The sequence below is a fragment of the Numida meleagris genome, chromosome 19, assembly GCF_002078875.1.
Source record: "Numida meleagris isolate 19003 breed g44 Domestic line chromosome 19, NumMel1.0, whole genome shotgun sequence".
NCBI classification, from domain to species: domain Eukaryota; kingdom Metazoa; phylum Chordata; class Aves; order Galliformes; family Numididae; genus Numida; species Numida meleagris.
In genome coordinates this window covers 5,533,916-5,556,714 of record NC_034427.1, presented here as the reverse complement: position 1 = coordinate 5,556,714, position 22,799 = coordinate 5,533,916, and the positions used below count along the sequence as shown (strand labels likewise).

The 22,799-nt window shown below is 39.0% G+C and overlaps 1 protein-coding gene across 21 annotated transcripts in view; it reads left to right on the top strand.

Moving 5' to 3' along the window:
• ZMYND8 (zinc finger MYND-type containing 8) overlaps positions 1 to 22,799 on the top strand; it is a 65,488-nt gene that overhangs the window by 37,601 nt on the left and 5,088 nt on the right. For 17 of the 21 annotated variants that reach the window (XR_002444350.1, XM_021417136.1, XM_021417134.1 and 14 more), the window contains 17 exons: positions 1,160 to 1,378; positions 2,260 to 2,373; positions 4,066 to 4,158; positions 5,080 to 5,167; positions 5,663 to 5,718; positions 6,789 to 6,866; positions 7,584 to 7,699; positions 8,798 to 9,279; positions 11,377 to 11,517; positions 13,115 to 13,267; positions 14,100 to 14,603; positions 15,677 to 16,051; positions 18,120 to 18,310; positions 19,032 to 19,112; positions 19,903 to 19,981; positions 21,085 to 21,324; positions 21,490 to 21,647. Coding sequence is in view for 19 of the 21 variants with exons in the window: in XM_021417136.1 (XP_021272811.1) it covers positions 1,160 to 1,378; positions 2,260 to 2,373; positions 4,066 to 4,158; positions 5,080 to 5,167; positions 5,663 to 5,718; positions 6,789 to 6,866; positions 7,584 to 7,699; positions 8,798 to 9,279; positions 11,377 to 11,517; positions 13,115 to 13,267; positions 14,100 to 14,603; positions 15,677 to 16,051; positions 18,120 to 18,310; positions 19,032 to 19,112; positions 19,903 to 19,981; positions 21,085 to 21,324; positions 21,490 to 21,647 (3,168 nt within the window). In the remaining 2 variants the exon portion in view is untranslated. Of the gene's footprint in view, positions 1 to 1,159; positions 1,379 to 2,259; positions 2,374 to 4,065; positions 4,159 to 5,079; positions 5,168 to 5,662; positions 5,719 to 6,788; positions 6,867 to 7,583; positions 7,700 to 8,797; positions 9,280 to 11,376; positions 11,518 to 13,114; positions 13,268 to 14,099; positions 14,604 to 15,676; positions 16,052 to 18,119; positions 18,311 to 19,031; positions 19,113 to 19,902; positions 19,982 to 21,084; positions 21,325 to 21,489; positions 21,648 to 21,979; positions 22,525 to 22,799 lie in introns of those variants that run through there. The other 4 variants (XM_021417151.1, XM_021417145.1, XR_002444351.1 and 1 more) reach the window with 3 other exon arrangements.

The window sequence follows — 22,799 nt, the reverse complement described above, 5'->3', positions numbered from 1 at the left end:
TGTGACTAGCTTTGTACAGGATGCCACAAAGGTCCCCAGCTTTTGCATACTGTTCCACTGTTCTAGCAGTCAGGCAGGCATGTGACAGCTCAAGGGTGTAAGAACTTGTGGAGCTCTGTGTGATGCAGGAAGTGCACACAATTACCTGAGAAGCAAACAAAGTGGTTCTGCAAACTACAAGCAGCTAGTTGGGTACTTACAAGGAACGTCACGAACAAATAGTTTTATGTCCAACAAGAAGTCACAGCAAATAAACGGTGTAAAACTCATGATTATTTATCTCCTTCCCCTCCTCAGCAAACCACCTTGTAATTAATACCAAACAGAAAACTGAAGTTCCCTTATCATTAATAAATAGAACTCAGTTTACCAATATTTATTAGCATGTCTTCAAATCCAGTCTAAAAACGTTGAGCTTCTCTTGTCCCATTCTGGCTCTCCCAGGCTCTCCTGTTCCCGTGTTTTGGTTCCACCTGTGTCACCTTTACGCTGCTTGAGGCACAAGTGAAGGAGCAGTCCATGCAGTTGATGAAGTTAATGCTATTTTCTAGTGCAGACAAACCAGTGGAGATTGTGTCTTACATTCTGATACGCTTTAAAATGGTGGATTAAGTTTTTCCCCATTTCATGCTGCTGGGGTCACCCTGTTAAAGATGTGAATCTGCTGCTGTGTCATCCTACTTCACGTTTTGCTTTGTCAGTTAAAATCAGCATTGACTTGCTTGATTCTGAGCAGTTGTGAGTTACTGTCATTTGGGACAGATTCGCGTGGTGCTCAGCTACTTGTTTCAGGACTGATTAATTTCTTCAGTTCTCCCAGGTTTAGCCACCACTGGCTCTCAGTATTTAGCTTCCGCAGCCCCACGGAGTTCTGAGTTTGAGGATGCTGATTGCATGACTTGCTCTTGATGTCCTCACTTGCCACAAAAATTTATTTCCAGTGCTGAGTGTAATATGCATCGTTTGGCATCTGAATATGAAATGAACCTCTTTGTGAATGATTTTGTGCAATACATAAGATATTGTGTTTACATAAACGTTAAATTCTGTAGATCGTTGTTTGTTTTATATAGAATGATATTTATTGCTATGAATATTATTTTTTATAAAATGCAAATTTGTTTTGAAACCAAACCTGTTTTTCTTGCCTACATTTCAGTCAGAACTAAGACATGGTCCGTTTTACTATATGAAGCAGCCACTCACCACAGACCCTGTTGATGTTGTACCACAGGATGGACGGAATGATTTCTATTGCTGGGTTTGTCATCGGGAAGGCCAAGTCCTCTGCTGTGAACTCTGCCCTCGGGTTTATCATGCTAAGTGTCTGAAACTGACAGCGGAACCAGAGGGGGATTGGTTTTGCCCAGAGTGTGAGGTTAGTTTGATATAAGGAGTGGATTTCTTCCATGTATGAGAGATACAAGCAGCTTTTCTACATTCCAGAATGTTCCTGTTTTATTCTTATATTGCCTCTCGGTACCAGAAAAAGTTGTGCAAAAATTGGGCATCTCTTGCCACTTCCTCGCTTGTTCTGTGTGTTCACCTGGACTCTGCTGGCCATCTCGCTGTGACTCTTAACTTCCTTTGTGTTTTACCACCTCCAGAGAAGGCCAATCCATTTCAGAGAGCCGTCCCTTCACCTTACCTCGAATTCTGAAAACGTCCTGGTTTACTCCATGCTGCTTATGGGCTGCTCAGCTCTGCGGAGCGCTCAAAACACGCGCACTGTGGGGTCTACGTAAACAGGAGGATGTTATTAGCGCTATTTTTTTCTGCAGGGCTGAGGAAGAATTTAACCATTCCTCTCCAACGATTCTCAAGGAGAGAATAATTAGCATCATAGTATCTACAAAGAAAGTAAATTGGTTTATCACATGACGTTTTTTGGCCACTTACTGTATTAGATAGAGCCCAGGTGACTTTCTCCCTTACTCATGTTGCCGTGAACTTGCACTGCATTGAGAAATGCATGTACTCCCATGTTCTCTTATTTGTGTGATCTAGAAGATGAATGCAGCTTCTAGTCTTTTCCTTTTTTGTTTATTCATTTACTTATTTAGGTGAACGTACCCAGAATTAACAGAATTAAAATTGAATAAAACAAGCATCTGAAGTAATTCTGCTGCTTCGTAAAAAATGTTTTGTTTCTTAGGAAGTAGTTATTATCTTCCATTCAGATGCTGGGATGTTTTACTGGAGAAGGACTCACCTACAAACGTTTGCTGACGGAATATTTTTTTTCATCTTAATTTTTAGAAAATCACAGTTGCAGAATGCATAGAAACACAGAGTAAAGCTATGACAATGCTCACCACTGAACAGCTATCGTATTTGCTGAAGTTTGCACTACAGAAAATGAAACAGCCAGGGGTAAGGAAGATTTCTTTGAATGTTTGCTTTGTATGTTTGTCATAATATTGAGTCTTGCTTCCTTTTGTTGATCTGAGTCTAGCTTCTTTTATCAGATTCTCTGCTGCCTGCCACCTGTGTATTACAGACAGCTTAGTTTAGGCTGTGTATACTGTTTTGGAATGGGTACAACGCATAGTTCCTCGATGCAACTTCTGGAGACAGTTTCAGCAGATGCAGTGAAAATACAGCATAGCTTTCCAGTGGGAAGTTGTGTTTTCTCGCTCACTGAAAGTGAACAGTGCTGTGCCTTACCTGAGGTGCAAGGGAAATGCCAGGGTACGGTTTCTTACGAGCCCAGGTACATGGGCAAGGCTCTAGGCACAGGCAGTGTTAAGCAATTGATTATAACCATTAAAAACCTAGCTTTCCTCTGTTAGTAGGAACTGTTCTCACCACAAGAATTAGTTGTATCATGTACGCGTAAAACACCGAAGAGTTTTTTCTCAGTGTAGTGACAGCATCTGCCATCAACTTCCATAGCCCAGGAATCTGCCATCCTGTGGACTTCCATCATGGAGGGAAAATGTTTCCTCTAACTCTTACCAGTCTCCACCTGCCTGTCTCAGACTGAGCCCTCAGAACCAGTATTGCCTCCTGGAAGTTTCACGTATTCCAGTCCCCCATTCTTGCTTCTAAGTTTCTGGTCACTCTTTTCTCACTGTGCAAGCTTTGACTAGTTTCCACATGTGGGAAGAAAAAAGTGAAGTAAGATGATGTGACGGATTGCCTTGGCTTATCTGAACTCCTATTGCTTTCTTGTCCCTGTGAATAAGTTAGATGAGTCTCTGTGCTTGCAAAGATACAGTAAAAAATATTGGAGAAACCAGATGTATGGAAGGAATCGTGGGCTCTTTACAACTCTGGTGTCTCTGCGATAAATATTTTAGCAGAAAAATAGCAGCAGTTTTTGGGAAGGTTGCTCTTTAGTATTGATAAACTTCAGCTCTTGGAATATTTTAACTCTGGAGTGGTAAATAGTCTCCTTTTAGAAGGAGTCATTACAAGCTATAAATGCTGCTTGTCAGAAGCAAAGTGTCAGTGTTTGTTTATGTTGAGGTGACAAAAAGTTTTGAATGTGCAGCTAGAAAGATAATGTTTTATGAACGCTACGGAGGCATTTTGCACTTCAGACACTTATCTGCTGTTGTGGTATCTGACTTCTCTATTTGGCTCTGTTCAGAGAACTGCAGCCCTTCCACAACAGCAGATACAGTGCAGAGTCCCACTGCTGGAAGGCTGAATTTATTTGCAAGTCACCACTGCTCTGAAAGTGCCAAGACTCTGATAAAATTATTTCTAATTCTAGGTAATGGGAATATTTAAAAGATGATTTTATTGTCCTACAAACTATCTGTTGAGCCTCATCTAATGCTCTGCTCAAAAAAGAACTGCTGTAAATAAGAACAGTCCATTTTACAAAACCCCAAAGTCTTGCAGTTCCTTACTTCCAGCGTTTAAAAAATGAGTTGCGTGAGGCCATTTATTTCCTTGGTTTGCCAGTACTTCATTACTTCACAAATTTTTACAATTACCTTTAAAGAATTTTCTCTGACACCACAGTTGGAAGTAGTATTAGGAAAAGAGTGACTATTGAGTTCTGATGAAACTGTTCAGTATTAAGAAGCAGTGTGATTTGTTTTCTCCTAACAGACAGAGCCATTTCAAAAGCCAGTTTCACTGGATCAACACCCAGATTATGCAGAATATATCTTTCATCCAATGGACCTTTGTACGTTAGAGAAGGTTTGTATGAAGCAAGGGTCCTTTGAGTTTGATTGCTGTGGTTAAGCTTTCTGGGTTCTTTGACGGGAGGGAGAAAGAGATTGCTTGAAATTATTTTAAGTGTTTTGATTACAGTTTTGTTGTAAATGCAGTTCAGTTATAGCTTAAGAACAACCCTGTGCCAACTGGGAGTGTCTGTTATTTAGTCTGAACTAATAGCAAGTGCTCAGGAAAAGCTCTATAAGAAAGGCAAGTTCACACTGCTGACCTGCTCCTGCATAAATCCATCAAATTCCACGAACCATCCTGTGGGGAGATTTTACATTTGATCACGGTGTTTGTTAGCTATTCATGGATTATTGGTGCATTGATTTGCCTTGGGACCATTCGGGTGTACGACCAGAGGTGGCTCCAGGCTCTCTTGCTGATCATCATTAGAACATCCACTGCACCTGAGATGTGAAAGAAAAGTAAAACAGTAAAGAAGTGGATTACAGGAGTTGGTTTGTCAGTTCAGTAATAAGTTAAATGTTTCACATTGCGAAGTTCTTCATTCTCTGTTGCTTTAATAATAGTGTAGCAATGCAGAGCTTTGTTCTGTTAGCGCCTGGTGAAGGACTGAGTTTTCTGTAGAGACCTCAAGTGGAACAGTGCCTCAGGAAATGAGCAGCTGGTCACTGGTGCTCCTCCGCAGCCCTTGGGAATTACTGGAGACACTGATCTGAATAGTTCAATATTTAGAATTGATTTAGACATTTCATAAATTTTCAGGGCAATCAAAAAACACCTTGAACTTGGCAGACACTGAGGAATTTAGAATTAGTTGTAATGTAAGTTTTTTTGTTTTAGTAATTGTGTGACTGACAGGAAGCAGTGCTCAGGAAGGTGTGAGGTTTTTACTCATTTCTGTTTCCTGACACATTTTTAAATGTTTCTTTCCAGAATGTTAAAAAGAAAATGTACGGTTGCACTGAAGCATTTTTGGCTGATGCCAAATGGATTTTGCACAACTGCATTATTTACAATGGGGGTAAGCACTGATAGGTACTTACTTCTTGGAAGATGAAAGTCCAGATTAGATTAAGTGATAGATGAAGTTGTAGCCCACTTCTTGACAAATGGTGAGAGTGCCTTCCTGCTAAATGCTGCAGTTCCTAAACACAACGTTTTAAACGAGTGACCTACATTTAAATTTAGGATCAAATACTGCCTATGCTGTCTCTTGCTCAGTGGGAGACCTAATTGAGGAAATGCCCGTTGCTGAAGGGTGTATCCGTGGTGGGCAGGCTGCAACAGGTATAAAAAGGGAACATTTAGAGATTTTTACTTTGCTATGTTTGTTGGGAAGAGCCTGCCTACTGCTTCTACAAGCATGTGTTTTGTATATACCAGTTCTGCATTGTCTTTTCAGTTGTTCTACTTTGTCTTCAACGTAAACTTTGTATAACTAGAACCTGTTCATTTTTATCATAATTTTATACTAACTGTTTTCTTGGTTAGAGCATTCTCCTTATTGTTTCCTCAGGAAATCACAAATTGACACAAACAGCAAAAGTCATCATCAAAATCTGTGAGCATGAGGTATGTGTACCCGAGTTAATTTGATTGTTCTGTCTGTATATTTGAAATATTCCACTGCTTGTATTTGTTTCTGAAATAATGTTTTCTAATGTGTGCATTACGTACTATAGTTTGTGTGGGCTTTCTGATGTTTAGGGATGCATATCCATGCCTTATAGAAGGATTTTGACAAGGGCACTGCTAATAATACTTCCATTAGGATATTCACTTTATGTAACTAAGATTTCAGTGATGGGAGAGAAGATGTATGGAATCTGCACAGACACCTGACTTGTAAATGAACGCTTGGAGATGGAAAGAGAGACACAGATGTTCTGATTTGTGGACGTATTTGGGGTGCTTCATTTGATGTCACAGCATGAAAGCCCTGTGAATAAATACAGTAATGACTGCCTGCATTTTTAGTTCGAACTGATTTTATTTCACTGGCAATTCATAATGCTAATATTACAAAAATTTATTCTAAATGTAGGGTTTTGAACAGTATTTCGTTGATATAAATTATCTGATGGTCTGACACTTCATATTTATGCAAAGTGCTTTTCCTCTACGTTGATGCAGCAATGTCCATAATTCCAACAAGTTTTGAGAATGTATCAACTGTTCAGAGAAAAAAATTACGTGTATACCCTGATCCTGACTTCCTAATTGGTTTATGTAATCTGAAAACAAGGAACGAAATAGTTTATATTTGTTCTCCCTAAATTATTATGGGATTAAATGCTCAATTGAGGTTATATTTTTGCCCCAGAAACAAATGACAATCAGTAATTCTTTATCACTGTAATAAATACAACATTAAAGACAGAAAGTATTTTCATGACTTGAGTAGCGTATAATCTAAAGAGGGGTTAAAAATGTTGTGTTTAAGTGGAAAGCTTACTTTCCAGGGGTAGGAAGATAGGGTTTTCTGTCAAAACAGTGCTGAAGTCGTGGCAAGTAAGGGTTGATTTATGACCACAAATTTGTGGAAAAATGGTATTAGTAAATGAGATTAATGTCATAGTATTTACTAATCACACCTTGAACTGTGATAAGTTATTGATTAATTGTTTGCCTTTTCTTTTCAGATGAATGAAATTGAAGTATGTCCGGAATGTTACTTAGCTGCTTGCCAAAAACGAGAGAATTGGTTTTGTGAGCCTTGTGTAAGTTGAGGATTATGGTAGCTGAGCCAGTACGTTAAGTGAAGGTTCTCGTTTGCCTCTTGTTGTCCCTGTTTAGCAATCAGATTGCCTGCTTTCAGAGAGGAGTAACAGTAAATTGTGTTAGCAAGCAGGTTGCAGTCTGTCAAATGCAAGGCACCGACTCATGGGTCATTTGTGGTACTTGCACTAAGAGAAAAATTTCTGAAATGTGAATGTTTGAAAGTTTAGTTCTGAGATCTCAGTATTAAGACTTGATTTTCCTTGATGACCTATTAATAGGTTGTCTGTTTTCTGGTTGTGCTTAATATTGCACCAAACCTGGAAAGACTTGTTAAGGTTCTTAACTAGAAATGTATAATCCATGAAGTTCTCCCTTGAGCTTAAGTGGAAATTAGAGAATTTCAGCGATCAACGGTAGTTTGGGACGCGCTGCGTATTTGGAGAGAACAAGAAAAAATAAATTAAAAAAAAATAGAAGGTGCAATTAAGATTTGTTCAAATAAGATGGCATTTTTGATTTTTTTTTTTTATTTTACTTTTTTTCCTCATATGCTTTATTAGGTATCCAGTGTATAGTGGAATGGAATATTGTATTTGTCCAGTGCCTTGTGCTTTATTTAATCTAAGAATTAAATATAATTAAAAGAAAATGCTGTATATCAGATTTTGAAGGTAATACTGCTTGAATTTCTTACTGTATGTTCCTCCTTCCTCTAGAGCAATCCTCACCCTTTGGTCTGGGCTAAACTCAAAGGCTTTCCGTTCTGGCCTGCTAAAGCACTGAGGGATAAAGATGGGCAGGTTGATGCCCGTTTCTTTGGTCAACATGACAGGTGGGGATTTAACCAAAGATTATTGTTGGTTGTAGTTAAAAAACTCAGATTGTTATTTTGTGTTCTCAGACTTTCTGGATCCTATTTTTTGAATGTTGATCCAAATAAGCTATAATAATACCGTGGCATATACAATTTTAATTTCTTACATGATGTCTGTAGAATGCAAGTCATGCATTTGCAAGACTTACACCTATATAACCTCACTGATCCTGCAAGTGAATTCATGTGGCAGTGGGTTTGTACTGAAAAAAAACCTGCACTTCTTAATAGTGGAAGGGGCCAGTCCTGCTGTTTGTGCTGTCTAAACACTATGGGAGTGAACACATGATCGTAGGTTTAAAAAATAAAGAAAAATGATCTGTGTTGGAAGTAGCAGTTTAGTTAATTTTTCTGTACTTGTGAACCCTCTGCTTAAATGGAGAAGGCTGTGGTGAAGGCTAGTTGATTTATCATGAATTACAAATAAAATCCATACAGTCCGTAAAAGCATGTAATTAAAAACTGTACAGGGCAATGAAACAATGAGGTCGAAGTCCCTGTTATTTTAATATCATGGTAAGCAATGTTTGAGAGTCTGGCTCATTTCACAATGAATAAAATCTCTCCTGCACTTGTTGGAGAGAAACAATTTTTCCCAGTACAGAGGAGTTTGATTGTCCTGATGGTGGCTGCTAAAAGTAGAATATTGTAGCATGAAGGATGTTCTTTAGAACTCTGCTTTTCTCACTTCCATTTTGATGTTTCTCTACTATGACCAATGGAAAGATTGTTTTGTAATGCTCACCTGGCAGTTACATGCACTAGTTTGAATATGTTTTGTCACACTTGACTGGTGTTTGATCCTCTTCTGTGTGCTGCTGGAGAAGAGCAAAATCAGCTAGAAATGTTCTAAGAGAAGCAATTTACTTATTTACCAAAGCTTAAGCACTGGGCTTTTAAAGAAAGGTGGAGATCCTCTGAAATGATCCGAGGTGCACAAATCTTCACGATAGAATAAAACCAGAGTTTGAAAAAAACTATTGTTTAAAATAATTTGACTGCGTCAATTCACAGTGTAAAGTGTCATTTCATCTTCTGTCTTTGTTTGATTTATAGGGCCTGGGTTCCAATAAATAATTGCTACCTCATGTCTAAAGAAATTCCTTTTTCTGTGAAAAAGACGAAAAGCATCTTCAATAGTGCAATGCAAGAAATGGAGGTTTATGTCGATAACATTCGTAGAAAGTTTGGAGTATTTAATTACGCACCTTTCCGGACACCGTATACTCCCAATAATCAATACCAAATGTTATTAGATCCTGCAAACCCAACTGCCGGGACTGCAAAGACAGACAAGCAAGAGAAAATCAAACTGAACTTTGATATGACAGCGTCGCCGAAGATTCTGATGAGCAAGCCTATGCTGAGCAGTAGCACGGGACGTAGGATTTCGTTGACAGACATGCCACGGTCACCGATGAGTACGAATTCATCAGTTCACACCGGGTCTGATGTAGAACAGGATGCGGAGAAAAAGGCAACTTCCAGTCATTTCAGTGCTAGTGAAGAATCCATGGATTTTATTGAGAAAAATACAGGTAAAAAGGGGTGGAGGATGACTTCTGCAGATGGTTAATTCACCTGTTAGAACTGTCACCATTAGGAGATGTTTTATTTAAAATTGCGTTGCTCTTTTTCAAGGCTTTACCTTTATTTGTTGATTTGCTTTTGAATAGACTTAAAATTTGTTGGATATAAACTTCTGCCAGTCCTGCCTAGTTAGGTGGAGGTGGTGTTGTACTATAGAAATATGGTATAATTTATTCAACTTCTATGGAACTGCACTGCTAATGCACATGTTTCTTATTCATTCAAGAAGGTGACAGAACCAGGAAAAGTGACTTTGAGGTTTAGTTCAATTTTGTTTATGAGATCAGTACTGCAGCTGGAGAAACTGGTGCTAAATACTGCCTTCCTCTCTGCCACCACATCCCTTTGAAGAAGCTTAATGTTAAAAAACAACCAACCAACAGCTGTCACATGTCACACTGAGTCTTTGTTGTGCAGTGTTTGTGCAGTCCAGTGGTTTCTCAAGAAAAGTAGGCAGCCCTGTACACCAAGGGGTCAGGAGATGTGATGGCCATTTGGGAATCTTACTCCTCTTAGAAGCCGGGCTGTGGAACTACCTTAGGCTCCAAATGATCTGATGGCAGGATTCTGTGCATCTTAGGAAAATTATGATCAAGTAACTGTATGAGTTCTAAGTGTATGAAAACACATGGATATTTCAGTAGAGAATAACATGTCAAAAGCAATACTTAATTTTATACAGCAATTATCAAGTATGTATGTGCGTGCAGCTTTCTTTCACAAGGTGTAGCTTACAGGTACTCGTTACTGTCTTAAAATTTAGAGCATTTATTGTATATTATTATTTCTTTATAGCAGTAGAGGTAATTACCACAATCACATTAAAGCTGTTCTGTCAGAGAAAGATAGAAGACAACAAATATTATCCTATTGCTCTGCATTCTTGACTATCATAGTAGTTGTGGGGAGTTTTTAACTTTTCCTCGCACCTTACTGATCCTGTCCTGGACTGTGTGGAGATGCTGGATTTGACCTCGCAGGAGACAGCTGGAATTGATGCTTTTTGGAGGTCCCTTCCAACTGAGCTCCTCTGTTCTTTACATTCTAAACTCATGTACCTGTTTTCCCACCTGGCATTTCTACCTCTATTTTGTTACAAATGCTAATTTTCATCGTATTTACTTAAAGTGTAAACTTAGCCGTCCTATTAATGGAATGTGTGTGATGTGATTAAAATGGGAATGAAATTCCTTCATTTGCTGTAAAAGAAAATCCCAGGTAGGATGACTGCACCATCTTTAGACAGGAATGCCTTTATTCGAATGAGATGGGTGGTTCTGTTGTGCATTTTGAGCGATGTGAATGAAATAACTGGGAAATAACTTGGAATCGTATCCTGGGATGGAGCAGATGAAGCGTAGCGATCAGATCTGGTGTTCAGCAGGGAGTTCAGGGTAACATCTTCGGAGCATGAAAGCAAGTTTAACAGCGTGCTCGCTGTCAGACATTGGAGGTTTTTTCAGGTAATGGCCCACAGAAGCTTCCCATTCCAGACTCGTCGTGAGTTTCCAGAAGTTCATTTTTGAAACATGACTGCATGGATGTTTTGAAGGAGCAGAACATCCTATTGCCTTACCCGAGGGATTTTGTCACTAATCTCCAGCTGCACTGACTAAACTTAATATGTTTTTTTTTTAATTTCTCTATTAACATATCTAGAAAGTGGCTGGGCTTTTTGGAAATGTTTACCTAATACATGCGGTAAAGTAACAGCAATTCAGTGTCAGAGTTAGTTTACATTTAAAGTAACTGAATTTGCAAAGCTAGAATCTTGAAAACAGAGAGGTTTTGAGGGTAAACATGCACTTGGTATGAATAAATACATCGTATGGTAGCATGACTTTCCTTAGAATTGCTTTTTTTTATTGAACTAAAAGTTAAGGGATATTTGTAAGTTAACAGTGGAGGTAGAACATAATATTTAAATTATTAAACAAAAATCCTTTCTCTGCTTTTACAAGTTGAAGAGCTGTTTTGTCCCAGCGAATGTAGCTTTACTGTGATTATTTTTAAATCTGCCTTTATTAACTTTGTACTTTTTTCAGCTTCTCCTGCACCAACAAGAACAGGTCAAGCAGGGAGCCTGTCTGGCAGTCCCAAGCCCTTCTCTCCTCAAGCGTCAACGCCAATTTCTGCTAAGCAAGAAAGAACTGCCACTCCAGGGAGCATTCTGAATCTGAATCTTGGTTAGTCTTGACTTTTAAAAGTCCAATTATGTTATAGCTGAATAAATTACGGTGGTGCCAAGATAATGCAAACAAACTTAGTTTTAGGTAGCTTTTAATGAACAAAGAACTTTAAACGTGGCTTTGTGTAATTGTTATTTCATAATGTTTTATGTTTCATAAGTGGAATTGCAAGTTCCTGTTACTGTCTCTTGTTTGTGATCAGAAGTAGTAGTTAATGGATGATTTCTTAGCTGAATTGTACAAATGAAGATTTCTAAACAGGAGGTAAGTTTCTAAAGCTTGCAATTACATGAACTGCTGATGAAGTTTTCACTTGCCTTGTGGTCTTGCAGCCTTCAGGTCCCTTCCCTGACCATCCATCTCTAGGGAGATTCTGAGATTCTGGCATTTTAAGAGAGAAATAGGAAATTGATATTACATGGAGTGACAGAATTCTTCCTGGCCTTCACCAAATACTTCAGGAAGGCCTGAGATTAAGTTCTGCATTCTTTGATACAAACATATAGTGTACTTTTCAGTGTTAGTCTGTGTGTGGATATTACCATAACATTAATTACTTTTGCTGCACCGCAGTCATTTGTCTTTTTCATCAGATGTAACAATGCATTTGAAAAACCAGGTTAGGAAATGTCATATGGAAATTGTTTGAGCCCCAGATGGGAGGCATTAGCTTGAACATAGAATATTTTGAATAAATAGAGTAGAACTGAAAATCTGTGTTATGGCCCATGAACAACACCATAAAATTATCAGGTAGTATGCATTGTGGTAGAATATCAATTATTTATTCAGCTTCAGGGAAATTTCCTTTGCTAAATATGCTGTTTGATGCTAAGAATGACAGTGGCAGCCCTTCATTTGATAGTGTCAGCTGCACCAGATGTGATTCTATCTACGAAACCCATGGGTTTCAGATATGACTCATGGTGTCTTATTCTCAAGCACAGCGTGAAAAGGGATTCTCCTACAAAACAAAAGTGAAAATAAGCAAAACAAGAACTTGTACATGAGGCAGAGTACTAGCAGGGCTCTGTGATCCTCCTCCAATTCAGCAAGAAGGAAGGAAAAATAGTGGAAAGGAGCCATTACTTGTTGCTGGTAGACTGGCTGAAGTAAAAAGTGGAGGTGTGAGTGACCAAGCTATACACAGATTGCTTGAAAAAATAGATATATAGTACAGGACCTGTCCTTGTGAAATGGAGACAGAAAAGACAGCAAACGTCAATGCAGTAAGGAGTGAAATTTTTAAGATGGCTGATGAGAACAGTAAGACTTTGGAGATGAGAATTTGAAGATCCCTCCTCAGGGGGTTTGCCTGCCCTCTGGCTCTGTTCTCTTACTGCAACGTTAACGAGACAAATCAGAAACTCAGATCTTCTCAGTGAGACCCCCCCCGTGGGCTAGACAGATCAATTTGGATTGTGAGACTACTTCCATGTCAAGATGTAGGATTCCCTGGGGAGGTCTTACAGTGTCTCTTGTCTCCGTTTTTCACGTTTCAGATTGTCTGTGCTGTTACTCAGTAACATTTGTCTTACTTGGACAGTGATCTTTTGTCTTCTCGTAAAATGTTTTCCTTAATTCCTTTTTCTAGATCGAAGCAAAGCTGAGATGGATCTGAAAGAGCTGAGCGAGTCAGTCCAGCAGCAGTCCACTCCTGTGCCACTCATTTCACCAAAGCGGCAGATACGCAGTAGGTTCCAGCTTAATCTTGACAAGACGATAGAGAGTTGTAAAGCACAACTTGGTGAGTATGCCCAGAAGGCAGTGGAAACCTGGAGCGTGCACTTGAGAAAATTTTCAGTTGGAGTTTTAAAAAAAAGTTTTCAAATATTGAAAATGTAATTCTTTTCATTAAAACAAGAGCAGAGGCTATTTGAGCTCTAGAGGCAAATAGAATACACTGAACTCGTTTATATACAGTGAAACCTGACATTTCTGATTTTTGCCATAAAGCTTTCATTTTTAACCTGTTTTTGTACTGTTCTGATGTAGATAGTTTGACAGAACTATAGTCTTACTGTTTGCTTTGTACATTGAAAAATAACCTAACGTATGTTAGTTGCACAGATTTGTATATCCACTCGCAAGGGCGCTCACTACCGTTAAAAACCATTAACATTGTCTAGCATTTAATTGAAGATTTCCTAGGCACTACAAAATTGCAAAAGTTATGCAGTCTAAAACTGATTCTTCAAACATGCCTAGAAGTAACTGTAGTCAGTTGAATAGTGTTACTAATTTTAAGGTGGTTTCTTGTAGTTACTAATTATTCCTGTTAATATTTGCCAGTGTTGGCCCAACATTGAACAAAGCTACAGCTTGCAGGTAGTGAAGAAAATAGTGTGAAAGCAGGGCTGTTGAATCAAACAAAAATAAGAATTGGAATATATGGAGGGTAATTCTTACACATCCTGATACTGGGATAGGGCAGTAAAGGAGGTGCTTATAGCTTAAGGATTGACAGTTAAGGTAATGGTACATATCTACTTTGTTCTACAGAGGGTTGGAGCTGGGGTTTCCCTTTGGTAATTCCAGTCAGTCTGATGTATGGAATGTACTTTCCTCCCCACAATTAGGAATAAACGAAATATCTGAAGCTGTTTATACTGCAGTAGAACACAGTGACTCTGAAGATTCTGAAAAATCTGACACCAGTGACAGTGAATATAGTGATGAGGATCAGAAATCAAAGAATGATCAAGAAGATGGAGAGGATAAGGAAGGTACAAGAAGTGACAAAGAATCACTGAGCTTGAAAAAAAAACCTAAGCCCCCAGCACCGAATGAAGATAAGGAGGAACTTAAAAGCACCAGTCCAGAAGTGGAGAAAACGGACGACCCAGTCAAAGAAAAGGCAATTACAGACACTGAGAAAGAATTTTCTGAAAAGGGAAAAAGTTTGCAGCATCCTGCAAAAGAAAAACTGAAAGGTAAAGATGAAACAGACTCTCCAACAGTGCATCTGGGACTGGACTCTGATTCTGAGAGTGAACTTGTCATCGATCTGGGAGATGATCATTGTGGGCGTGAAGGACGGAAAAACAAGAAAGAATCAAAGGAACCTCCTCCTAAGCAAGATGGTAGGAAAAAATTGTTAACTTTCTTTCCTTCTTATTTATCATAGCATTGTTGTTCAAGCCAGAGCTGTCATCTCTATTTTTGCATTGAGATGGTAAAAATATCTGTACTAGAACAGTTTTCATGAATGATTTTTCATTCTTTATGACTATGGAGTGATGTTTTCAGTCCCCATTATAGTTTCCGGATTAAGTTTAAAAAAAAAAAAAAAAAAAAAAGAAATTCTCTCATTGGAATTACTTTCAGCAGCATAGAACTATGAATACACATTGGTGGTACAGGCGTGGGGAGGAGTGTCTGGAAAGGTGCCAGGCAGAAAAGAAGCCGGCGATGCTGCTCGACAGCTGGCTGCATGTGAGCCACCAGTGTGCCCAGGTGACACTGGTGAAGGCTCCTTGGGCCAGCAGGGCAAGGGATGGAGGGGTCCCCTTGTGCTGACGAGACCACACAAGACCTGAACGTTGTGTTTGGCTTTGGGCCCCTCACTATGAGAAGGATTTTGGGGTGCTCAGCTGTGTGCAGAGAAGAGCAACAGCGCTGGTAAGGGGAAGCAACACAGAAAGCAGAGTTCTGAGTGACTGAGGGAACGGGGATTGCTTAGTGTAGGTAAGAGGAGGCTGAATGAAGACTGCTCTGCTCTCTGTGATTACCTGAAAAGAAGCTGCAGCGAGGAAAGTGTCAGTCTCTTTTCTCAGGTTATAGGACCCAAGGAAACAGTCACAGTTTCACGAGCAGAGGTTCAGATTGGACATAAGGAAGAATTTAATCATGGGGAGAGTGGTCAGGCATTGAAACGGGCTGCCCAGGGAAGTGGTGGAGTCCTAATCCCTGGTGGTATTTGAGAGATGTGCGGATGTGACACTAAGGGGCGCTGCTAGTGATGGAACTCGGTAGGTTGGGTTGGCAGTTGGACTTGGTGATCGTGAAGATCTTTTCCAACTTAGATGAAAGCATGATTCTATTCTAATTTCGTTAGAATTTCTATTCTGGAAGGTGCACGTGACTCTTCAAAAGATTTGATATAAAATTATGGATCAGATGTGGTGGTGAAAAGCTGACATTAAATTTTGTTTAGTTGTAGGTAAAACTCCACCTTCTTCCAGTGCAAGCACTCAAGCTCTACCAGAAACTCCAGTTCTCACCCGCTCTGCATCCCAGACTCCACCAGCTGGTGTGACAGCAACTACTAGTGCTACTTCTACTGTTAGTGCTCCATCTGCAGCCACTGGAAGCCCTGTGAAAAAGCAGAGGCCTCTGCTGCCAAAGGAAACTGCCCCCGCTGTGCAGCGAGTAGTGTGGAATTCTTCAAATAAATTTCAGACATCTTCTCAGAAATGGCACATGCAGAAGGTGCAGAGGCAGCAGCAACAGCAGCAGAACCAGCAGTCTCAGTCACAGCAACCTCAGTCCTCTCAAGGGACAAGATATCAGACAAGACAAGCAGTTAAAGGTATACGCTTTCTAACTCAATGTGCCCGTGGTGCCATAATTCCCCAGTAGTGATGTCAGTGCTCCAAGGCTGCCTAACCAGGAATTCTTCCATATAAACAAAATCTCACAGTGTGGTTCTTCTTTGATAAGTGACTATAAAATACAACAACTTACTCACCATACCTGCTCCTTCTGGTGTGTATTTAGAGTCACGTCTCCTTATTTGAATGACAAAACATTTGTGTGTGTATCTGTAAAATATCTTTGCCATTCTTAGCCATCAGCTTTGAAAGACTAAACTGAATTATCTTCTGGATTACGTGATGAAATCATTAATTCTTTTTCAGTTGCATGATTAGCACTGTTACCATCTACAATCTGGATGCAGTTTTATCTGCCAAGAAGCTGATCTGTACGGGCTTTGTTTTTTTTGTTCTCCCTCAGTTAAATTTGACAGCAGTTACTGACTCAGGCTGAATTTGTCTTTGAAATCCCTGTTGCTAATGGGAAGAATCAACTTAACAGGACTGATGCTAGCTCACTGCACCAACAGCCACGGCATTTTAGAATGCTTTCACAACTGTTTCCTTAGCACCCCTTTGCCAGATGTTTTCCTAGCAGTAGTAGTTTGCCTAGTAGTAGGCAAATGGTAATGTAAGCCCATAACTCAACTGCTTCACTTCACAGAACAGCATCTTTACGCAAATCTAGCTTCATTTGTAGTTTTGAGTTATTCGGCTGTTTCCTGGCATGCCTGATGCATGCAGATATTCTCCATTCAGCTAACTCTGCTGGCAAGCCACTAATTCCTTACAGAAGAGAGGCTTAGGTAACAGGAGGCAAATAGCAACATTTACCAGAGTGACGTGTCAGATCCCAAACTGCTTTTGACTCGTTGAAGAAGTGTTATTTTTCTACTTGCAGACTGCTCAAATCTGATACAGAAATATTCAGAGAAATGAATGGGAAACATGGTAATTTTTAATTATCCCTTAATATGAGCTTAAGAATATGGACTAAACTTTCAGTGTTCAGCATATGAGATTATCAACATTTTCACTATTGAGTCTGTTGTAGCTATGTTCTGTTGTATCATATGCTAGAAATTCCACATGAAAACACTAAAATATATAGATTTTCTTATCTACTGAATTGACATTAAATAGTACGTAGTTAAATTTGAGAACTATTTTATTTCAGTAATTTGTATTTTGAGGATATCAACAACTGAGATATTTATAATGTGAATCACTAAAAATAAATTGAAAACTGTTGTCTTACAAAAAAACCCAAGGCAGGTAAGTCATTAGGGATGTAAAGGTGAAGCTCTTCACGTTTTGAATTGTACTCTTATTTTTGAAATACCAACTGTTTTAAGATTATTTGAAATTCTGAACAAGGATGACGAAGCCACTCCTGCTTAACTGACTCTCATCCCATTTGAGTTAACTCCATCAATTAATTCTTTGCTTTAATGAGTTAACCTCGCATTACATTCCTTGCTCTCCAACCAGAGGCTAAGCTTGAGCTGGATGGATTACATTAAACGTGTCACAACACAAAACTAACAGTAATTAGCAGTACTAATAACAAACGAATGCAATTAACACCAGGGAGTAAGACTAAAATTCTTACTAAAGCTCTCTTCAAAAGCAGCTCATTAAATCTTGTTTCTAAAGAAACAAACAAAGTCAGCAATGTTCTTCCAAATGGTGACAAATGAAAATGTTCGAGACAGGCTTCTGCTCATACCTACAGAACTAGTTGGGAGTTCTCCAGGGTTAGGAGATGGGATGGGAAAGCCCCAGAATGGGGAGAACATAGATCAGAGGGAGACTTTTGCACTGACCAGTCTAAACTTGTAAGTTTTGAAGTTATTTTCTATATTGTCTTTAAGCTGTATAATTGTATATGAGTTCAGTGGCTGGTCACTGTAAAATCAATTTGATTAATGGCAGATTTGTGTAAATAAGAAAGATCTTGAAATTGTCTAGGTGCATACATTTAATGAGCATTAAAGTTAGAAGTCACCTATTCATTTTCATAACTGTTTGTAATTGATGATCTGCTGTATGTTCTTTCCATAGCTGTGCAGCAGAAAGAGATCACCCAGAGCACTTCCACATCAACTATAACCTTGGTCACAAGTACTCAACCTATTTCTATGGTGACGAGCTCTGGATCTGCAAATACGCTTTCTTCCTCAGTTAACACAGACTTGCCAATTGCAACAGCTTCAGCTGATGTGGCTGCAGATATTGCTAAATACACTAGCAAAGTAAGTTCTTGAACAAGATTTTCTTAAACTTATTTTTGTAATGAACTTTAGAAACTTCTAAATTTCAAATTCTGAAATATTTAATTTAGAAATTAATGAGCAGTAGGTGGGAGCAGTTAGACTTCGATGGAAGTCAGAGCCATTATTGTAGAAGTGGCTGCATGCTGCCATTCTAAGGCAGAGGCTAAGCATGCTGTGCTCTCGCTGCCCAGGCACTTCAGGCCCTTTCTCATATTCCCTCATCACTTCTTTTGGTTACATTGCATTGTGTTTTGGACAACTTCTGGTATTTCCTCCTAAAAGTCTAGCTATCTCCTCAGCATCATATTTATAGTAAACACTAAAAATTCATCACGTGCATTCAGTAGAATGCTCTCAGATGTAACTATTTTAAAACACTGCATAGCTTCATCAGATGGAAACTTGTCCTAAGTGTGTATTCAGGTATTAAAACTGAAGCTTAGTTGTTAAACAGAAGCTGCGATTTAATACTTGTAATGTTATAATGAGGATGGTGGAGTGAGGGAGATTAGCTTTTGGTATATTCTCTTAGATCTTTGAATTAAAGCAAACAAAAAAAGAGAATACTATATGAGTTTCAGATAAACATATATACATGCATATAGATAATAATAGTAATACAAGTTCACATTAGAGGGGTTGAAATGAAGTTAAAATGATTATCTATTAAAAATATAAAACTATTTTTTTTGTCTTTCAGATGATGGATGCCATCAAAGGAACAATGACTGAAATATATAACGATCTGTCAAAAAATACCACTGGAAGTACAATAGCTGAGGTTAGCGGAAGACTGAAAAAAATCTATTTAAACTTTAGAAGTTGTAGAAGAGTATTTTATACATAAAAATGCCATGTAATGACATACTACCACATAGCAGTTACGTGATTATGACCATAGATTGAATACTTCTTTTTAAGTTTGCTGACCATATTATCATTGTTTTTATTACAGAGGACTAATGAAAGTATATTCCTGCTAAATGTTGCTATTAATTGTCTCCAGAGGTAGTGCTTGGTATCTCAAAAGTGTTTTCTTTAATGCTGGCAGAACCAGGTTAAACCAAGTAAATTATGAATGAATGTGAAACGGGAACAAGAGAAAGCTTAGAGTTAAATGTGTAATATTGTGTTTGTTTGTATTACACAAGGCGAGGAAGTTGCAGTTTAGAGCGATAGTATTCGTTGCGAATGAGAAACTCACTTTCCTGAGCCTGGGCTCATTGGGATAAATGAATCAATCAAATTTCACACAGACAAATAGAAGCAAAACTGAGAAACAGATTTTTGATTCTGGTTAGAGAAATTGGAGACCTAACTAATTTTAGATGTAAGACCAAATTTAATAGAAGTGATTTTTGTTTTCAAACAGTCCTGCACTTTTTATGGTAGGAAAACCTGCCAATAAAATAGAATATCTATTACCCATGTTAATAAAAAGGAGCCTTAATGTAAGTGATGATCAAGCTCCTTGTTATAGCCGTGTTTTTTTTTTGTATAATAGTTATGTTATCTACTGTACTCTATTACTACTAAGTATTAACATTTTAATATTTATTCTTAATATTCAGATTCGACGTTTGAGGATTGAGATAGAAAAACTTCAGTGGTTACATCAACAGGAACTCTCAGAAATGAAGCATAATCTAGGTATGAAAATGGCAAATACAAAATGTAAATGCTTGTAGCATACGTTGTCTTCATCGTATGATGCTACAGATTGTCCCTGTGAAGGGTAGAGCACCTTGTGGAATGTGCTGTCAGTACTAGTGGATATCCTTTCCATCTGTACACAAATTCCTTTTTTGCTGTGCATAGTGAACGACAGGTTTTCAGCCTTCTGAAAGAAATTTAGGCTACAGAGATCTTCTGATTGAATGTAACAATTTTTTGTTTTTTTTGCATCAGTGGATTATCTCTTTGGGAGATATTTCATGCTGATTACTTCATCTTTATGAAGTATGAAGCTGGAAAATGTTGCTCCAATTTTCAAGAAGGGTAAAAAAAAAAAGACCCTGTAATTACAGGCCTGTCAGTCTCACTTCATTTCCCGGTAAAGTTATGTAGGTTATTCTTGGAGTTGCTGAAAAACAGTTGAAAGGCAACACAGTTATTGGTTGTTGCCAGCATAGGTTCACACAAGGGGGAAATCCTGCTTAAATTAATTTTGTTTTATGACAAGGTTACCTGGGTAGTTGACCAAGGGAAGCTAGTAGATAAGATAGCCACAGAATCCAAAGGCGGGAACTGGGAGAATGAAGGCACAACCCACTGTAGCACTGCAGGACAATATCCAGGTTTGAGACCTTCTGAAAAACCTGAAGGTGCACGAGCTCAGGGGAGCTGATGAGATGCTTCTGAGGTTACTGAGGAAAGTGGTAGATTAAGTTGCTAAGGCACTATCCATATCTTAGAGAAACTGTGGTAGTGAAGTTCCGACAGACTGGAAAAGGGGAAACATAACTCCCATTTTTAAAAAGGGAAGAAGGAAGACCTGGAGAACTACGGGCCAGTCATTTTCACCTCTATGCCCAGCATCACGGAGTGCAGTGATAAGGGGAATAGTGGCTTTAAACTTAGAGAGGATGGAAGGAGAGAGTCATCCATTTGCTGAGTGGATATGAAGCAGATATACCTCAGTTTAGGGAATATTTTATTAGTTTTCATTTCATGCTGACTTTAAGCTCTTGAAAATTGGCTGTTTTGGGGGAGTTTGGCAAGGCAAAATTCATTTATCTTTGTATTTTGAGTAGAACTGACAATGGCTGAAATGCGTCAGAGTCTAGAACAAGAACGAGATCGTTTGATTGCTGAAGTGAAGAAGCAGCTGGAAATGGAAAAGCAGCAAGCAGTGGATGAAACTAAAAAGAAGCAGTGGTGTGCCAACTGCAAGAAAGAGGCCATTTTCTATTGCTGCTGGAATACTAGCTACTGTGACTATCCCTGCCAACAAGCTCACTGGCCCGAGCATATGAAATCTTGTACACAGTCAGGTAATCTTGCTCTGGGTTGCGTGTTTCACAGCTGAGGGGAGCTAGGGTGGGTGTAATACATAGTGACTCAGTCTTCTTCATTTGCATACATGCAGATGTGCCCGTTAAGATTGATTGTGGACTGGTGCACAAGCATAATGGCTATTCTTTCTTCTTTTTCTTTAGCTACTGCAACGCAGCAAGAAACCGATACTGAAATTAGCACAGAAACATTAAATAAATCATCCCAGCCCAGTTCAAGTGTGCAGCCTACACCCACGGAAACAGCCAGCACCCCCAAGGAAAAGGACGTTTCAACTGATAAAAGCAAAGAAAGCGTTACAGTGAGTATCACTGTGGGCACTTCAAACAGAAATAGTATGCAAGATTCCTCTGACACCTACCCCTAAAGACCTCCCTGGATCAGCCAGGAATTTGTGCCTATTTGCATACTTCAAAATGGGTGATTTGGGGAGTAAGACAGAGAGCTGTGGTTTTTTGGTGGTTGTGTTTTTTTGTTTTTTTGTTTTTTTTTCCCCTTCATCTTGGCAAAAAATCTCCTTCTGTCCTCTGGGAATACCCTTTCCCCTTCACTCATTCCCAATAAGACCTTGTGTTGGCTTGACTCATCCTTCCAGCCAAGGGGGACTGGACCTCTTTCTTTCTCTCTCTCCAGGACCCATCAGTGTAGCTTCTGATCTGGATCTTTCGATACAAGTTGCCTTCTGATAAGCAATACTGACTGCAGCACTTCCAAGCCCTTCTTGCCTGGGGGTTCAGAGGCCAAGCTCAAGACCTGCATTCAAATCAACTTACTTTATCACAACAGACTGCCACTAGGGTACCACCATGTTCCATAACACTGATACAACAATCCACCTGGATCTACAGTTAACGGAGCAGTGTACAGTTATGAAATCCTCCATAGCATCTACTCTGATAGTATTCAGTAGGCAAGGATGAGCAAATGCTCTAATAAAAGGGACTTAACATTGCATATATAGAAAATGTTTATAGAAAAGATTCTGCTTTATAGGTAGGGCTTGACTATTAGCAATTTCAGCACCGTTTTTCTTCTGCCCTTGCAAGATTTATTAAATGAAAAATTTTATGGGGGGGGGGGGCTTATCCTTCAAACCCTTTACACTTGATCCTCTACATCAGTAGGAGCCTTGTTGTATTTTAAAATATTAAAAGCAAACTAATTTTGTAGTATTGTGATTCCAGCATGATGTCTCATTGAGATAGTCCTTCTAGAATTGGGAAGCATAGTATAATAGAGAGCTGTGTTCATTTCTTGACACTTTTGCTACTGTCTGGTGTTAGATCTTTGGGCTTGACATGTCATCTAAGGGAGTGACTTGGGAAACAGATTTAAAGAAGGGATAAAGGATGTGCTGTTCCACCTGAATTTTTGGGGGAAGTTCTTTGAAATTCTTTGGCTCGGTTGAAGCTCGTTTTTATTGTCTGTGGCAGCATGACCTTTCTACTACTGG